The sequence below is a fragment of the Coptis chinensis genome, chromosome 7, assembly GCF_015680905.1.
Source record: "Coptis chinensis isolate HL-2020 chromosome 7, ASM1568090v1, whole genome shotgun sequence".
NCBI classification, from domain to species: Eukaryota; Viridiplantae; Streptophyta; class Magnoliopsida; order Ranunculales; family Ranunculaceae; genus Coptis; species Coptis chinensis.
The window spans coordinates 73768190-73784420 of NC_141462.1; the positions used below are offsets into that span (position 1 = coordinate 73768190).

General features: G+C 34.3%; 2 protein-coding genes, 1 long non-coding RNA gene and 1 pseudogene across 10 annotated transcripts; 1 reads left to right on the forward strand and 3 right to left on the reverse strand.

Moving 5' to 3' along the window:
* Window positions 1-3377: 3377 nt before the first annotated feature.
* On the reverse strand, window positions 3378-6065 carry LOC147488800 (replication protein A 70 kDa DNA-binding subunit B-like). 2 transcript variants are annotated; one of them, XM_086572433.1, is made up of 12 exons: window positions 5927-6065; window positions 5600-5755; window positions 5244-5316; window positions 5070-5169; window positions 4854-4978; window positions 4701-4779; window positions 4503-4620; window positions 4255-4415; window positions 4020-4140; window positions 3790-3939; window positions 3573-3695; window positions 3378-3475 (listed from the first exon to the last, which is right to left on the reverse strand). In XM_086572433.1, the coding sequence occupies exons 2-12, from the start codon at window positions 5744-5746 to the stop codon at window positions 3458-3460; spliced, it is 1215 nt and encodes a 404-aa protein (XP_086428559.1). In that variant the 5' UTR covers window positions 5747-5755; window positions 5927-6065; the 3' UTR covers window positions 3378-3457. The 2 variants fall into 2 exon arrangements, with proteins under 2 accessions (XP_086428559.1, XP_086428560.1); XM_086572434.1 differs by lacking the exons at window positions 5244-5316; window positions 5927-6065 and having other exon boundaries at window positions 5600-5740.
* A 261-nt stretch (window positions 6066-6326) lies between these two features.
* On the forward strand, window positions 6327-15469 carry LOC147488801 (uncharacterized). Of its 6 annotated transcripts, XR_015201928.1 has the most exons (6): window positions 6327-7142; window positions 7239-7366; window positions 11108-11252; window positions 13664-13808; window positions 13919-14077; window positions 14948-15469. XR_015201928.1 is itself a non-coding variant. In XM_086572367.1 (5 exons), the coding sequence occupies exons 4-5, from the start codon at window positions 13679-13681 to the stop codon at window positions 15254-15256; spliced, it is 708 nt and encodes a 235-aa protein (XP_086428493.1). In that variant the 5' UTR covers window positions 6378-7142; window positions 7239-7366; window positions 11108-11252; window positions 13664-13678; the 3' UTR covers window positions 15257-15469. The 6 variants fall into 6 exon arrangements, 5 of the variants coding, with proteins under 5 accessions (XP_086428494.1, XP_086428493.1, XP_086428492.1 ...); XM_086572367.1 differs by having other exon boundaries at window positions 6378-7142; window positions 13664-14077; XM_086572368.1 differs by lacking the exon at window positions 11108-11252 and having other exon boundaries at window positions 6377-7142; window positions 13664-14077.
* LOC147488802 (uncharacterized) lies at window positions 8223-11407 on the reverse strand (annotated as a pseudogene).
* Window positions 12246-16094, reverse strand: LOC147488803 (uncharacterized). Of its 2 annotated transcripts, XR_015201937.1 has the most exons (5): window positions 15952-16094; window positions 15666-15775; window positions 12897-12985; window positions 12704-12787; window positions 12246-12400 (listed from the first exon to the last, which is right to left on the reverse strand). It is a non-coding gene; the product is annotated as an uncharacterized LOC147488803 (long non-coding RNA). The 2 variants fall into 2 exon arrangements; XR_015201936.1 differs by lacking the exons at window positions 15666-15775; window positions 15952-16094 and having other exon boundaries at window positions 12897-13036.
* Window positions 16095-16231: the final 137 nt, after the last annotated feature.

Sequence of the window (16231 nt, forward strand, 5' to 3'; positions counted from 1 at the left end):
TCCTTTTGATAATTAGAGATCTTCGTGTTATTGAGTAAACAAAACTAAGTTTACTTACTGATTTAGTTTATCAGGACCATGTTGGGCCTGCAGTTTTACATGAATTGGAGAAGTTTCCTGTTCATTCTCTTGGACTTCCTTCTCTTGTTTCGGATCCTAGTGCAAAGACATCGGAAGAAGCGTTGGTACATATATTTGGCGAAGCGAGGAGAACCATGCCTTCAATTTTAGCTTTGTATGCCGTTTTGATGTGTCTCACTGGATATCCCGCTGTTAATTGGATAGTGGAGGTAATACTTGCTGATGCACTTCCTTAGAAAGGTAATAATGAGCTTTTTTTTTTAATGTGACAAAGGTAGTAAAATAAACTGTAGTTATCATTCAAAATCAAGGCAAAATCGAAGGTTCTAAAACTTCTAAACAAATTAAAATGCATGAACATTCCTAATAAAACTTGGCATAATATAATTGATAATTCCATGTAACTCTATTCTATTCAGCATCACTAATGTTGATCAAGGCAATTCTCTGTTTTCTGTTTCAACATTAGCAAGTGTTGTTCGCAATTCTCTATTTTCTTGTCCAATGTGCATGATATCAACATGTAGGCCTTGATTTATTTCATGAAATTGTTCATTGGCTTCTTGAAGATGTTTGATTTCCTTTGTAGCTTCTTCATGAATTTGACGTAGATGATTGATTTCGCCTTGCTTCTTTAAGTTCTGTGAAGTTGAAATCTTTGACTTCGAATTTGTACCATTGACATAGTGATGTGAGAGCGGCTTGTGCAGCTTCATTCTCGGTTTTATTCTGTGTTTCTTCAAGAGTTCCATAGGATGTTTGCAGGGTTGAATCTTCATCTTCATCATATTCATTAGATTCTGATCTTTCTTTAAATATTCCTTTCAGAATAGGAACATCTATTGTTACGGTTGATCCAAATTTGTCACCCTTCACTTTTGTTGTGTAAACCGGTGGTTTATAAATATTGATTTCCATTAGGATTTGATTCAATATTGCTTTCCTTGAAATAGAAAAGATTGTATTATGATCCATATTGCTGCATATAAATTTTAAAAAAATTAGTATGTTATCTTATGAATAAGTTACAAATTTCAATGTAGCTAATGTGTTAAGATGTTAAATCATGCTCACATATGATAATTGATACCAATCTATGTGATAGTGGTGTAGTTCAATTCAGATAAGTGATATATGTACTAAATATAACAATAAATTTATAACAGAGCAGTAATCAAGAATTCATAGAAAAATAAATTTATATGTAAATTTGAAAGTTTAGTAGTTTACCTAGGTATTGAAGATGGGAGATGGAAGTCTGCAGGTTGTTTGAATGTGTTATTGATTGATTCTCTAGTATTTATAAGTTAAACTCTTTTGTTTATTTAGAATAATATTACTTTGAGTGTTTTATACGGTGTAAAGTTATTGTTTTAGTGTGATTCTTTATTGGTTATGGTTTATCCAAATAATAAATTTAGGTGGCTTGAACTTTTGGGAGTGGGTTATTGACGGTGATTTTTTTTTTTTTTTTTTGGTTTATCCATATGGAGTCATAATAGTCTTGGAGTACAGTAACTTTCCTTGTCTCGTGAACCCAAAGATTTGTGCTCAATGACGAGAATGGCTCGACAAAGAACTTGGTCCTAAGTATGTTTAACCATTCGAAAGAAATCGAACTACCTCACATTAAAGATTTCCAACACCGGGTTTTGTTCCTCGAGTTCTAGTCAAGCAGACTAGAGTTGAACCGAGGCCAATGGTCGTGCTTGCAATATCATGGACACTACAATAGTCCATGTTAGTAGCATCACAAAAGAAGAAATTCACTTGCTTGGAAGAGAATGCCATTGACTTGTTTAATTAGATTGGCTTGGAGAGGAGCTAGATGTAACTACCTCTCACCAAAGGCTCGAAAGCTCCATTAAAGATTTCCAACACTGGTTTTGTTCCTCGAGTTCTAGTCGAAAGGTAGAGTTGAACCGGAGGCCAATGGTCGTGCTTGCACAATCATGGACACTACAAGAGCCATGTTAGTAACATTGCTGCAAAGAAGAAATTCACTTGCTTGGAAGAGAATGCCATTGACTTGTTTAATTAGATTTATGTGAGTGAAATGAGTGGGGAAGCTTTTGCTTTATATAGAAGATGTTGAGGGAAGGTAAAGAGACGTAAATATTGCATTTTGTGTTGTTGTTACGTGAAGTTTTGGAATTTCATGAGGCTTTCAATAGTTCATGTATGTAAAGCATCATAGTAACTCTAATCTAGTAATCCCCGGCGTCGAGCCGACTTCCAAGTCTCCGTAATAATTTGAAGAACTTGGACGTATTCATGTTGAGTGTCCAATCTTTGGAATCAAGAATCCGTGCTATTTGTAACTCTGTTTTCATGTTAAAATGTGGTTTAAAAGCATCGATGATGTTTTGCGGCTCTTTGGAGTCTATGTTAATCACTTATTGTATAACTATAAACTTTTCAATAAAGGTATAGGAAATCGGCAACAACAATCTGACACTCACAAATGAGCCTGAAGTAACTCGAGACAACTTTAACTTATGAAGATGAATTTTTGGTAAGCACTCTATCTGCCCATCAAACTAATTTGGAATGATAATTTTAATCCTTGGAAATGTCAAGACGGATGCATGTTCGAAGCCCCGACAGAGTAGTATGTGGCAGCTAGCACAGCCTATAAATCTACTATCTTCCTCAGACGGTTTTAATGTCTCCTTGAGATTGTTTACTTCAAAACACTTGGGGAGCTTCATTTATCCAACTCCCTAGGAATGTTCAAGCTCAAATGTTGTTTAAATTTATTTTTTCATCTTTTTAGTTAAGCCGTGAAGTATTGAGCCTAGTATACTATCCGCTAGCGATTGTAAATCAAGAAATACATAACTAATTGTTTTCGTGCTTGTGATAAATAACAGGGTAATGGCTAGTGATGGACTTTGGGATGTGGTTAGCAATGAAGACGTTGTATCCATTATCGAGACAACAAGTAAAGAACCCGAATATGCTCCAAGAGGATGGTTACGAAGTTCTTTGAGCGTGGGCAAAAAAAGATAACATCACAGCCATAGTTATCTTTCTGCGTCCCGTCTCTACTGCCGAGAGGATTTACACACTCAAAAACAATAAGAGTTGTAATTATTATCAACCTAATTTAAATTAAGTTTCTGTAAGTACTAGCATGTATATGCACAAAAGAAGGGACACTAAGAAAGCAATAACACTTTTTGTTATCACTCTTAGTAAACTGTATAATGACATAATGTTAAGATATGAGCTACTAAAAACTTATTATCCATTCAAAATGAATTCTTACACAAACACAATAATAAATTGTAGTAACTAATTCATGATCCAATGATAACTAATTCTTAATGTCCACTCAGCTATTGAATTATACTCCTTTGAGTAGAAACTATCTTCATTCCAAGTGATTGTCCTGTTGAAAAATAATACATAAAAAGTAATTAGATTTCCATTTGTTTTATTTTGAAATATTAAATTTACTAAGACATTTAATATATATAAATGGTTACCTTGAGATCTAAAGTCTTGCAGACTTTTTTGGATAAGGGGGTTTCTTCTGGAGGTTCTGTCATAGATTTTTTTCGGTTTTCCATTGATGATTTTTCAACAGCAGCTATCTCTGAGTTTGTTTCCTGTATTAATAGAGAAATGTTCCAACTGTGTATATAATCATATGTAATAATCATATGTATAAATTCTGAAACGACATTTAATGTATATACATACCTCTTCATCATTGCTCACAGGACATGCGTACAAAAGAACAAACGATTTCGTGTTATAATTGTTGCTGTTATTGGATTCTTTCATGCGAAAATCGAATTTTTTTCCAACAATGCTTTTCAATATCTTCTCAGCCATTTCTTTTCCATCTTTCTAAAATAATTCAAAAAATAAATTATGAGTGGTTTGTTTCAAGAATTGTAATATATTGTTTTAATTAAAGATGTTTTTACCTGTTTTTCAATTTTATAGAGTTCATCCTCTGAATGTTTGATCATGACTTTTCCTATATTTCCAAATGCAATTGTGGTTGTGTAACTTTCATCATCTGTGATCTCGAGTTTTAATTTGTACCTATTTTTCAAAAGTGAAAAATCAGAAAAAATAATAATAATAATAATAATAATAATAAATAGCACCTAATTGATTAGAATAGACATGTTTTATAGTTTTCCTACATAGTCATACCTTCTGGAATGTTTTGGATATTTTTCACATCTATTACACCAAAGCTTGGAGTTGATTTCTTCAAGCTTAGTGACGCAATTTTCGCAAGCTTTATAATACCATGGTAATATGTCGTCATTTAAAATCTTAGAAATCTTTGCTCTGCACAGGAACGACTTTTCCTGTTTATGAAAAATCAAAATAAATTACATTAACAATATTATATGATATAAATTGTTTAACGAAGGATGATAAGTAGTTGTTGTTACCTTTACAGGGTTATCTTGATTTATGATGTCAGTTAAGCTCTGTATCTTGTCCCCTGTTTTTATTTGTTCTAAATCGTTTTTTTCTTCTTCCTGTGCTTCTTCTTTTATTTGCTGCGCTCTGCATGTTTGGAAATTGTTATTACTTTTAGAAAAAGAAAATCAAATAAATTGAATACAATTAATATGAAATTTTGTTACCTTTCCATGATTGATTCAACTTCAGGTATTTGCAAGTTTGTATATATTTTTGTTCCAAATGTTGATTGGAGAAAATATCCTGTGATTTTGGTAAAGTTAACTATGATGAATGCAAAGAAATAGTATTTTGAAAACAAAGAAGAAGATGATTACCTTTCCAATTCTGTACTGAAGTTGATGTTACTATTAACACATAATTTTTGTCCGGTGAATGAATGAAGTCAGTTGGAATCTGATCCATTGCACTACCCCACAATGTGATTCTAAGTACAGTGTTTCTGCATTAAATAGTATGAAAAGTAAGCATCTGTGTAAATAAAAATAAAATTGAACTTGTGAAACATAATATATATAATATATTTGTTATACGTTGTGTCTGCCATGATTATATCTCGTCTTTTCCTTGTACTGCCTCCTCTTATGGTTGATGTTTCAACTGCCTTAACCTTCAGTAGTAGTCCTACGACATCTGCATTGTATACAAAGTTATTGTCGTAGTTGTTTTGGTTAAAAAAAAAATATAGGATTAATGTAACGTATTACCTGTAAGGACTATGTTGTCCTTGTTTGAGTCAATATCATTTAAAGAAGTGAATGAAAATAGGTTTTGAGGAATCTGCACATCGTGATTGGTGACAACTTTGATTATAGTAATGTCATTCAACTCGAGTTTGTAATCATGCGGTGCAACACGGTATTTAGGTTAATTGTCACCAATGTCAAAATTTTCAATAAGTAATAGTGCATCTGGTTGTATATGCTTTTCAAACTTCTTTGTTAATTTCACCCCATATTTAGCTTGAATTTGGTTGCCCTGTATAATACATACAATATAATTTTTTTTTTATAAACAACAATTAAACAATAAACAGTAAATCTAGTACTAATTAAGCACAAACCTGTTCGTCAATAAGAAGGACTTCTCTGTGTTTGATAGATAGGTTTTTAGAATAAAGATCATCCCACTTTCGCACGACCCTAACTTTTAATTTCCAATCAGTTTTTGAACGGTTGATGGTGTTCAACATATGGTACTGAATTGCCATGTTTGTAACCTTGTCACAAATTGTATATATAGAAGATTAGAATATTGGAAACACGTAAACAGTTATAGTGAAGGTATAAATAAATTATTCTATACACATTTACATAACCATTGCATATGTAGTTGAATCAATAAATTTTTTTGTCTAAAAAATATATAATATATATGAATTGAATATTACCTTGATGGAGGCCGAGATGTTGTATTGAGTTGAGATTTTTGTTTTCTTTGCTTGATTATGAAGATTGATAGATATATTTATAACTACTATTTTGAGTGTTTTATACGGTGTAAAGTTATTGTTTTAGTGTGATTCTTTATTGGTTATAAGATTGGATCCTAATCATAAGTCTGTGTTTATTAATTTTTTGGCGTGGATTATTGATGTTGATCTTTTTTTTAGTTTATCCAAATAATAATAAATTTAGGTGGCTGGGACTCTTTAGTGTTTTATACGGTGTATAGTCTTAGGTAAACTCTTTGATTAATTAGCCAGGCCCATAGCTGGGATTGTTTATCCATGAGGATGAGTTTGGTAAATGAATTATATTAGAGTTAAGGTCCTTTATGAATTTGGGCTTTAGGCCTTCGTCCAAAGGATAGAGAACGTTGTTGACTACATTTTCAGTCAAGAAGCTTTGGTTACTTTTCTTTCCTTTTTTTCTTCTTCTCACCTATTTAGTGAGGTATGAATCGGTCCGTTCTCTTCCAATGAAGTCTTATTTATCTTCGTCAGACACTCAGACCTCGTTGATAAAGATCAAGGTCACATAGAAGATACCCATAGCATTGTTTGCTCAGAGGCTCGTCAAATTGACCAAGGAACAGAATCTACTTTCCAGGACATAGTGCTTACTCCAATCCCATCCTTCTCAGAGTTCATTAAGAAAGGAAGAGAGGGCGGATCAAACCACTCGTCAACATCTTCCAAGCATTTAACTACATTACAAAGGCATGCAGTGAAGAGAAAGAAGTTTTAATACAATTAAATGGATTCATTTGCTTTTTGATTTCCAATTAGTAAGATATAGGATGAATTAAAACTTCATTTAGATGGTTGTAAGAAGAATTTGGATGTTGTTGTGGAATTCTTCAAACTGCTGATTGCTGACTGAAAATATAGAGAGAGCTGATCGAGTTTCCCTGAGCTAAGTAAGCATCACTACTATGGTTCTAACAAAATCAGCATGGGCATCGGAGGAGTTTCTTGATCAAGAGAATATACCTTGTGAATGGTGGGCACTACTTGTTGGTTGGGAATTGAGTTTGTAGAGCTTATATCATTTTCTCTATACTGAATATGATGCTTAGTTTTTGTTGGACATATTGGAGATTCAGAGTTTGCTGGTGCATCCATGGCTACTCTTGAACTTCAAGGCCTTGCTTTCTTGATTATGGTAATTAAGTCTTGTAGCTAATGAATTTCATCATTGTATAGGTAACCTATCTCTCTGCTTGCTTATGTGCTTAAGAAGATTAATTCTTGTGTACAGTCTGGTATGGCTGTTGCGGTTAACAATTAGTTGTGAGCAAAGAAGTTCGCATCACTCATTGTCATTTGCCAACAGGGCATAATTTCGCACTTGGGAGCAGCAGGACTATTTTCTTTCCTATAGTAAATGTAAGTTTTATATACATGTCAAATATACATTGCAAAAAGAATGAAAGAATATAGAAAAGAAAAATATAGGTGATATGCTTGTGTTTAATTTAAAAACAAATAAAATAAGAACTGTGCTTCATATATTCTTGACGACCGCATGCTATAGGTAACATCTTCGTCCTGAAATCCATGAAGGCACCTGCATGTAGAAATTTTTTGTCATTTATATCCATGTACGTAGTTGTAAATATACTGTAAAAAACTTTTATGTTTGTACTGTTTACCTGTTTCTCTTTGTTATGGGAGATTGTTGAATACTTCTGGATAGACTATGTTTTTTGTATGTTCGTACAAATCACCGTCTCTATTGTCCAATAATATCTTCAGTCCTTCACGTGAAGTTACACGCGAAACAGCCACATATAGTTGTCCGTGTGAGAATACCTGATTTTTTAGGTAAACTCCAACACTTGTCAGCGTCTGTCCCTGGCTTTTGTTAATTGTCATGCAATAACAAAGCTTTATTGGGTACTGTACACGTCGCAATACAAAGGGCCATTTTTTTTTATCAGACTTCATCACAATTCGAGGGATGGTGTGTCGATCTCCTATGTTAGTTCCAGTAATGATCATAGCTTCAAGCACAATATCTGACAATGTAGTGATAATAAGTCTTGTTCCGTTGCATAGTCCCTTGCTTTGGTTTATGTTTCTGAGAAGCATTATAGGAGCACCTTCTTTTAGTTGTAAAGAATGATTGGCCATACCTGCCAGCTGTAAAGTGTTTAGGAATTCAGTCGGATACAAAATGTGTTGATTTCCAATCCCAAAGATCGCTACACATAACGGTTGCGACTTAAGAACTCATGTGTTTTCACCGAACGCGAGAGAGAACATATGAATTTATTTCGTCAGCTGATTCATTTGTAGGAGTTAGAATGCACCTATCTCTCAAGTACCAAGCTTCAGAATATTTTTTGGAAAAATCTGTGTAGATAGTTTCCACAATTTCATTTATACCGTCTCCTGTTGAATGAATTATAAGGTCTTTTGGGATTTTCACCCAGCTAGGTTCTTCTCCTTCACACAATGATCGACTTGGAAGTTTCCCATCACCAATATCTAGTATCCATTTGTTGAATTCAGCATCTGATTTGCTAGAGTCTTTGTTACGCAAACGCATATTTATGGTAAGTCGAAAAATCGTGAAGTGGCGCCATAAATACGACCTGTTAATTGAAGTAGACACAATTGTTTCTCTTGATCCTTTCTCTACAACAGGCAATGTTTGTCTGAAGTCACCTCCAAAAACCATTGTTTTCCCTCCAAATGGTTTGTCCTTTAATCTTAAATCAGTCTCTGACATTATGTCTCTGAAAGTGGCATCAACAGCTTCAAAGTCATTTTTTTTACTCATTGGTGCTTCATCCCATATGATTAGATCAGTTTTGTGAATCAAATATGCCAAGTGGGTGTTTCTACTAATATTGCAAGTGCTAAAGTGATCTTGTTCAATTGGAATTTTAAACCTTGAGTGAGCAGTCCGTCCACCTGGTAAAAGAAGTGCTGCTACACCTGATAAAGCCACAGCAAGTACTATCTTCCTCTGTGACCGCAGCCTTGCAATTAGTGTATTCTATAGATAAGTCTTTCCTGTACCACCACTTCCATATACGAAGTAAAGACCTCCAGTATTTTCCTGAACTGCATTCATGACAACATTAAAAACTTCTCTCTGTTCAACATTCAATCCAAGATGAAGCTGCTCAAATTGTGTGGAGAGAGTAGCACAATCATAATTTAACTCCTCTTGTATCAGTCTGTTATCAAGTGCATTTGGTTTTGGAATATCAAAACTAAATTCTTTTAGAGTTCGACCGTTTTCATTCATTAGAATCTCAACTTCACGAAGTGTAAAAAATTTCAGCTCTTCTTGAGATAAGGTTAGGTTATCATTACCTTGCTTTACTTGCTGTAATCCAAGTATATCGCCCTCGAAAGTAGCTCCCAATTTTTTATTCCACAATTCAACCAATCGATACCTCACAGGAATAATAGAAGCGTGACAAACAATTGTCGCAAATGAGTTACTATTAGACCACTTTTCCGCATCTTGAATTGCTTTATGCCATTCATCGCCATCTTGTAGTAGGCCTAGTGCACTACATGCTGATTTGTCTGGATGAGTTGTGCCATTCAATCGCTTCTAATGTCTTCAAAACTTTTGGCACCTTTGACTATATTTAGAAGCATACGATGTAAAATCTTTCACCTTGTGTTGGATGTGCATAGTATATTCTACCAATCTTTAGTCCCCTTCCTCTTCTCTTTATGTCGGCACTGTAGAAAGTAAATGCAGTTGTAATAAATCAGGCTTAAAATATAGTTCAAATATAAAAAAACTATTTTAGAAGCTAAAAAACAGTTTTGTACAAACCTTATCATCTTTGTGCTACACAAATAATAATGTAAAGTCAACATACGTCAAATGTCTTCCTTTCTCAATAACTTGATTAGTGCGCATCCACTCTGTGAACATAGTCCTCTTTGATTTGTCTTTTTCAATAATTTCAAAGGTATCTTCATTATCATGAAATATAATATTTTGATCATTCTCAAGATGGAAACTCATCCTTTCAACAGATGGATATCGGAATTGAATGTCAAATTCGAAGATTCTCCAAAATTCTTCCGAACCCGGACACATAACGCGTGATCTAGATAGTGCTTGATTTCATCAACTTCATGGATAGTTTTTCTTTTATCCTCATCATATTTCAAATTTTCTTCAATGATGCCTCAGAAATTCTATCTTGTCCTTTTGCTATATACTTAAAATGGATATTTAACCATTAGGTGTCTGCGCGGTTGCAATATTCAACGTTGATGTGGCAATCAAATTCTTTGCTAAGGTTGGGTTGTAAGGAACAACCCATCCATTGTCGATTTCAACCGGGTTTTATCACCTACCATGGCGGTTAAGCTTTGTTGTTTCTCCTTTGATACACAAAGAAAACCTTTTTCATCAAATGTTGTTTCAACGCAAAACCCCTTTGGATAATGTCTTGAACATTTTTTCTTATCATTCATGCACGAAGAACCCTTTTTCTTGTTTCCACACGGTCCATGAATCATTGTGCGGACTATAGTTTCATATAGCAAGTGGGTCCGCTTTGTCCGCAATTCTCAACGATATTAGTTTGTCTATATCCATTCCGTTTTTGGCTTGTCATCCCCGGATGTAGAAAAAAGCAAAATGTGGGCATGTGGCAATCCTCTCTTTTTGAAATTCTATGACATACAATACTAACAAAAGAATAAAACATAGAATTTGTTAGTAAACAATGGTTATGTAGCAAAAACAAAAACATGGAATTTGTTATGCAATATTTATAAGTTCTATAGTAATAAACATAGAATTTTTTTTATAAACATATCATTCATGATTACTTTTTTGTTCGGGACTACACCGACTTTCAAAATAAGTTATCTGAAATCTATCCAAGTAATATGAAATGATCTAAACAGTACACTTTCTTAGACATTACTATGTTTACATTGTTTGATTACATACCCGCAATTACTCTTGCCAAAAATGTTCTCCTTTGCTTGCAATTTTTTCATTATACACTCCAATTTTAACTTGAATGCTCTACAACCAACGTGCGAACGTCATGCGGTTTAGGCGGGGTTTAGTTCTAGAAAGCTTTTTAATTTCATCCCAATTTGGATTGCAAGTGACTGTTATAAAAAGATCAGGTGGCCCAGCCCATCTACAAATGGCAATGGCATCCTGATATGTCTGCACCATGTATCTGGGACCTCCTATAAACGATGATGGAAGGATCAAACGCTTCCCAATTGATGCTGCCGACGTATCACCTGCAATTCAAAGTGAAGTTAGGTAAAATTTTATAATGTTTTAAATTAAGGTAAATGCTATTTATTTGTTCTTACTATAATACCTGGCCTTCATTCGCATCCATCAAATTCTTCAGACAATTCAGATCTGATTGTTGCTTGGTTTATACGGTACCAATGTAGACGCTGATCTTCCATACTTGTATAACCGTCTACGATGAAAGATAGACGAAGACGCCCACCAATCCACAATGTAGGACCTTCTTTAATTCTTTTTTGCAGTCTGAATGCATAATATTCCCTCATGGTAACCATATTCCTTGTTTTCGTATCCGTATTCCTTGTATTCCTTTCAGTTTCACTCTGACTTTTACTCCTATATAGGATCCCAGGTCTATAACCATCTTCACCACGTGGGAATAATATATGATACTGCAAGACCATAAATTTGGGATGTAACTCATTTATTCTTTCAAGTTCACCACCTTGTGTTTCAACAATTATATCTCTATAATCAGTAACATCAAATCCATCTCCCATAATCAAAGCCGCTACTTCAATTGAAGTAGGCAAATTATATTGCCTGCCATCACTTTGTCGATTATTAATAAGTCTTAGACGAACTGGTACCATATCATCCTCTTTAAATCTGTCTCTTGCCATTCTAAATGACTGTACAACTTTATTGTATTTATCAAACATTTGTATCAACCCGTCAACAATTGTTGGATCTGCACTTTCTTCGTCTGGAGGTATAGCTTTCATTCTATTGCATCTTTCATTCTCAGTGTCATAGATATATAATTGAGCAAACTTAGGTGGGTGGTTTTCAATTGGTAGAAGTGAACCAATTTTATGATGATTCTGGCCGCTAATTCTGAAGGCATAAGGCCCCCCACCATTGTTTAATGTTTTATCTATTTCTCCACCCTGCGAATAAATTGGAACATGCAGTTGTATGTTCAGATACACCTTCGAAAATGTGAAGATCTTCTTCCTCCTTGTAAGTCCATAAAAGGCTTTAAAAAATGTAGGCATCGTCTCCAAAAGTGGTAGGCTGAACTTTTCCATTCCGACAACAAATGGAAAATGTTGGAAAAGCTGATTTTCCCTTATTGTTTCTTTCACCCTCCCACAGAATTGCTCCACAGTAAGAACACTCTCTAGTAGGTGGTCCAAAGTTATGCATACCTAAAAACAAATAGCAAACTTTAAAATATTTAGTATTAAAAGTTTAACAGATATATACCAATATAGAAAAGGTTTCACAATTAGCTTATAATATTGTTATCTCTACTATCGATATGTGCATTTAGCTCTTTATCAATGTTTCTATGCTTTTCGTATCTTCTTTGTCTACGCCGTGGCGTTCTACTTTTAGATGTAGAGATCCTTTTATGACGCATTAAATCAACTAATAGAAAATGATTTGGATTAGTTTTTATTGGAAACACATAATAATTTAACAATAATGGTTACGTAAAAAAAATCTACCGTTATTTCTTTTTCGTGCCAAAATTCTCCATCTGTTATAGCGAGCAATCCTAGCATTTTCTATCTTATTATTCTCTCCAGGGACTGTATAGAAAAAAATACGTCAGATATGTGAAAAAATAAATTGTCGTTAGATATGTGGAACAAAAAATGTTGAAAGAAAAAACCATAGAAAGTTAAAATTTGATCTTACCTCCACAATAAATATTTTTTATTAGCTTTTGTAGAATGTCATCGCTATGTCTGTCGGTTGTATCAGTCCCTCGCTGACCATACATTGTGCTACCATCACAAAAAATAGTATATGTTGGTGAGAAATAGGTTTCAAGATAATAAAAAAGTATTTACATTGTTTGCATTTTATGGTAATAATCATTGTAAGCAAAAGAAGCATGATTAGGAATTGTCATGCTCATAGAAAGGACGCCCCTCTTGGATGGCATCACAATTAGCTTTCCCAGGCCTCTTCTTTCGCAGTGCAGAACACACCCTTTGATGAGTTCCCAGAAATTATATCTGAATAATTCAAATGAAAAGGGTACACTGCAGTTCCATTCGTATACAACATGTCCCAGTTCTTCTTGGATACGGGGCCTGGCCGACTGTCATCATTGAACAGCTCATAAATGTAAGTGCTGACAGGTACTGATGGCTGGCTAGGGGCCTGAATTATTGAGTAGCCCTTTCTTACTCTGTATTGAGCAGCTCAATATTTCTCTCTCTTTCTCTCTTTATTATTATTATTATTGTCACTTGAAAAAACCCGGTTGGTCGTTATCTGCTGCATCGAGTAAGGTATGATTTTGTTATTGAATAATGAGTGAATGAATGATGGTAATTGGTTTCTTTCATATTACATGCGTGCATTATCTAGTTAGCAGCGTCAATGTAAGATCTTTTGCATTATAGATTTTGGCTTTCGTTTCCATGTGAGTTCCTAAAATGAGTGCTTTTATTCAGGAACTGCTTGCATTAATGGATGTCCGAATTCCTATTTCCTTTGATACCCCTTATGACCTGAAGCATTCTTGTGAAAGTCGGAAGCTAGGCTGTAATCGATTGGATGCTAATGCTACCGTTGATGACAGTGTGATGTTCAAACTTGGTAATGCGCTTAGTGGAATCCTACGTGTTCAAGATGTCCACTTACTGGCTACATCATCTGAAGGTTTCAATATACAACATTCTAAACGTTTGAATGTAACAACAACTCAGGAAAAATCCAACTATTATGGGCCATCATCCTGCTCTGAGGAGAAGGTCTCTAATCTTGTCTCTTTGGATGAAAAAGATGAGGTTCCTGACATTTCATTGCACATGAAAAGCCATACGGAATCTGAAAACCTAAGCGCGGAATGTCCAATATCTCTTCCTGTAAGTTATCTGTTCTTTAGTATTTCCCATAACGCTCTAGTATGTACTATTTAAGTGTGCATGAGTTATCATAACAATTTGTACCTGCTTCTACAGTTATTCCCTTCTTTTTACACATGACACCCTCCCTGTCAACATCTCTTATGTTTATTCCGGATATATGTTTAAGTGAAACAAACAACATAAAGATGTTTTTTTGGTTTTTTTTTGTTATAATAATGTCTGACGCTTTGATGGATTCTTATTGACGATACCATTGAAGTTTTAGCAATAATCAGCATGTCACATGACTTCTTTTTGGGGCACTTCTTTGAAACTCCTATATTAGGTGTTGGAACAACTCATGTCTTCAAGTTTCATGTAATCATGTTATGCAAAAGACTGGTGGAAAAAGTAATATCAAACATTGTTATAGAGTTTTCTTTAAATGGAAGAGTGGACTGATGGGCTCACTTATATTTAAGTAAATAAATGGATTTTTGTTTTGATGAGTCTTGGAGATGTCAGGCTGTTTCCTAGAAAATCTTTCCATCAGTTTTTACTTCTTACCAAAGACATTGTTGTATATATGAGTGTATTTGTGTTGTCTCATGAATTTTTTTGAAACTTATGTTTTGTTGGTTGTTGAGTTGTTGGGTAGCTGGATTCTTAGAGGCTTAGAGCTAATGAGGTGGTCTATCGAGGGGCCCTAGATAGAACAGAAGAGTGTTCTGGTGCTCTTCACTTGTCCCAAACTTAGATTCCTTCAATTGGATGTTTTAAGGCTGTGTTTGAAAGTTAATATGGCCAAACTCATGATTAACTACATATGATGCTCAACCTTGCACTGATAAATTATCTTTTTCCTTGTTTTGCCATGTCATCTGTCAGACTTTCACAAAACCTGTATCCGCCATGAAAGGAAGCCGTGAGAAGGTGGGGATACCGCTAAAGAAGTTAAGTGTGACCTGGGCGCCAGATGTGTATGATCCACCTTGTAACTCTATCTCCCACATGGTGAAGAGCCACAGCTCACAACGCTCCAGAAACAAAAAAGATAGCAAACACAGACACAAAGGGAAATCTTCACAAGGGAGCAACAGCAGCAAGCGGTATTGTCGTATCCAAGCTCCGCAAGATTGCTTTATGGTGATTATAATCAGACCAAGTTTGGTAGTAGCTTCCTCAGGACATCGTTAGCTGAGGTGCATGTAACAGTTGCTGAAGCTACATAAATAATGCCGTCTCTTCGTTGGTCTTACTACTGTTGAATTTGTTATCTAAATGAAGTTGAATCATATATATGGTTAACGGGCATTTCTTCTTTTTCATATAGTACCGTACGTAATAGATCTTCTTTAGTAGCATGTAGAGTTTAATGACACTTTTATGGAGGTATTGTTTTTCACTGGAGTTTGGTAATCACTGGAGTTACAAAATTAAGTAGTTTAGAGTACTTTATTTTATCAGTAGGACTTCCCAAAACTCCAAGTTTTCAGGTTCAATATATGGATTTTTTCCAACTAAGGATATCACGGAATGAATGTAATTCTTACAATAGTAGCAAAAACTACTCTAAGAACATAAAAGTTAAAAAAAATATACTCACCTTTAGGAGCGTTTTGGGTCAGCTAGTGCAATCTCAACTCTCAAGTAGCTTATCATTTGCCATAATCTTCTTCAAGTCTGCTCCATTAAATCCACCGTTCCAAATCTAAGCTGACAAATATAAAAAAAAAAACAATTTAATTATAGACAAACCTAAATAGATTCATCAAAAAAATTGGTCATGACATATTATGTACTAAATATAACAATAAATTTATAACAGAGCAATAATCAAGAATTCATAGAACAATAAATTTTTATGTAATTTTGAAAGTGTAGTAGTTTACCTAGGTGTTGAAGATGGGAGATGGAAGTCTCTGCAGGTTGTTTGAACGTGTTATTGATTGATTGTCTAGTATTTATAAGTTAAACTCTTTTGTTTATTTAGAATCCTACTACTTTGAGTGTTTTATACGGTGTAAAGTTTTTGTTTTAGTGTGGTTCTTTATTGATAATGATTCCAATCTGATTAATATGGCGTGTGCTATTGATAGTGATTTTTGAGTGATGGATAATGTATCCATGAGTGATGGATAATGATTCCAATCTGATTAATATGAATTTGAT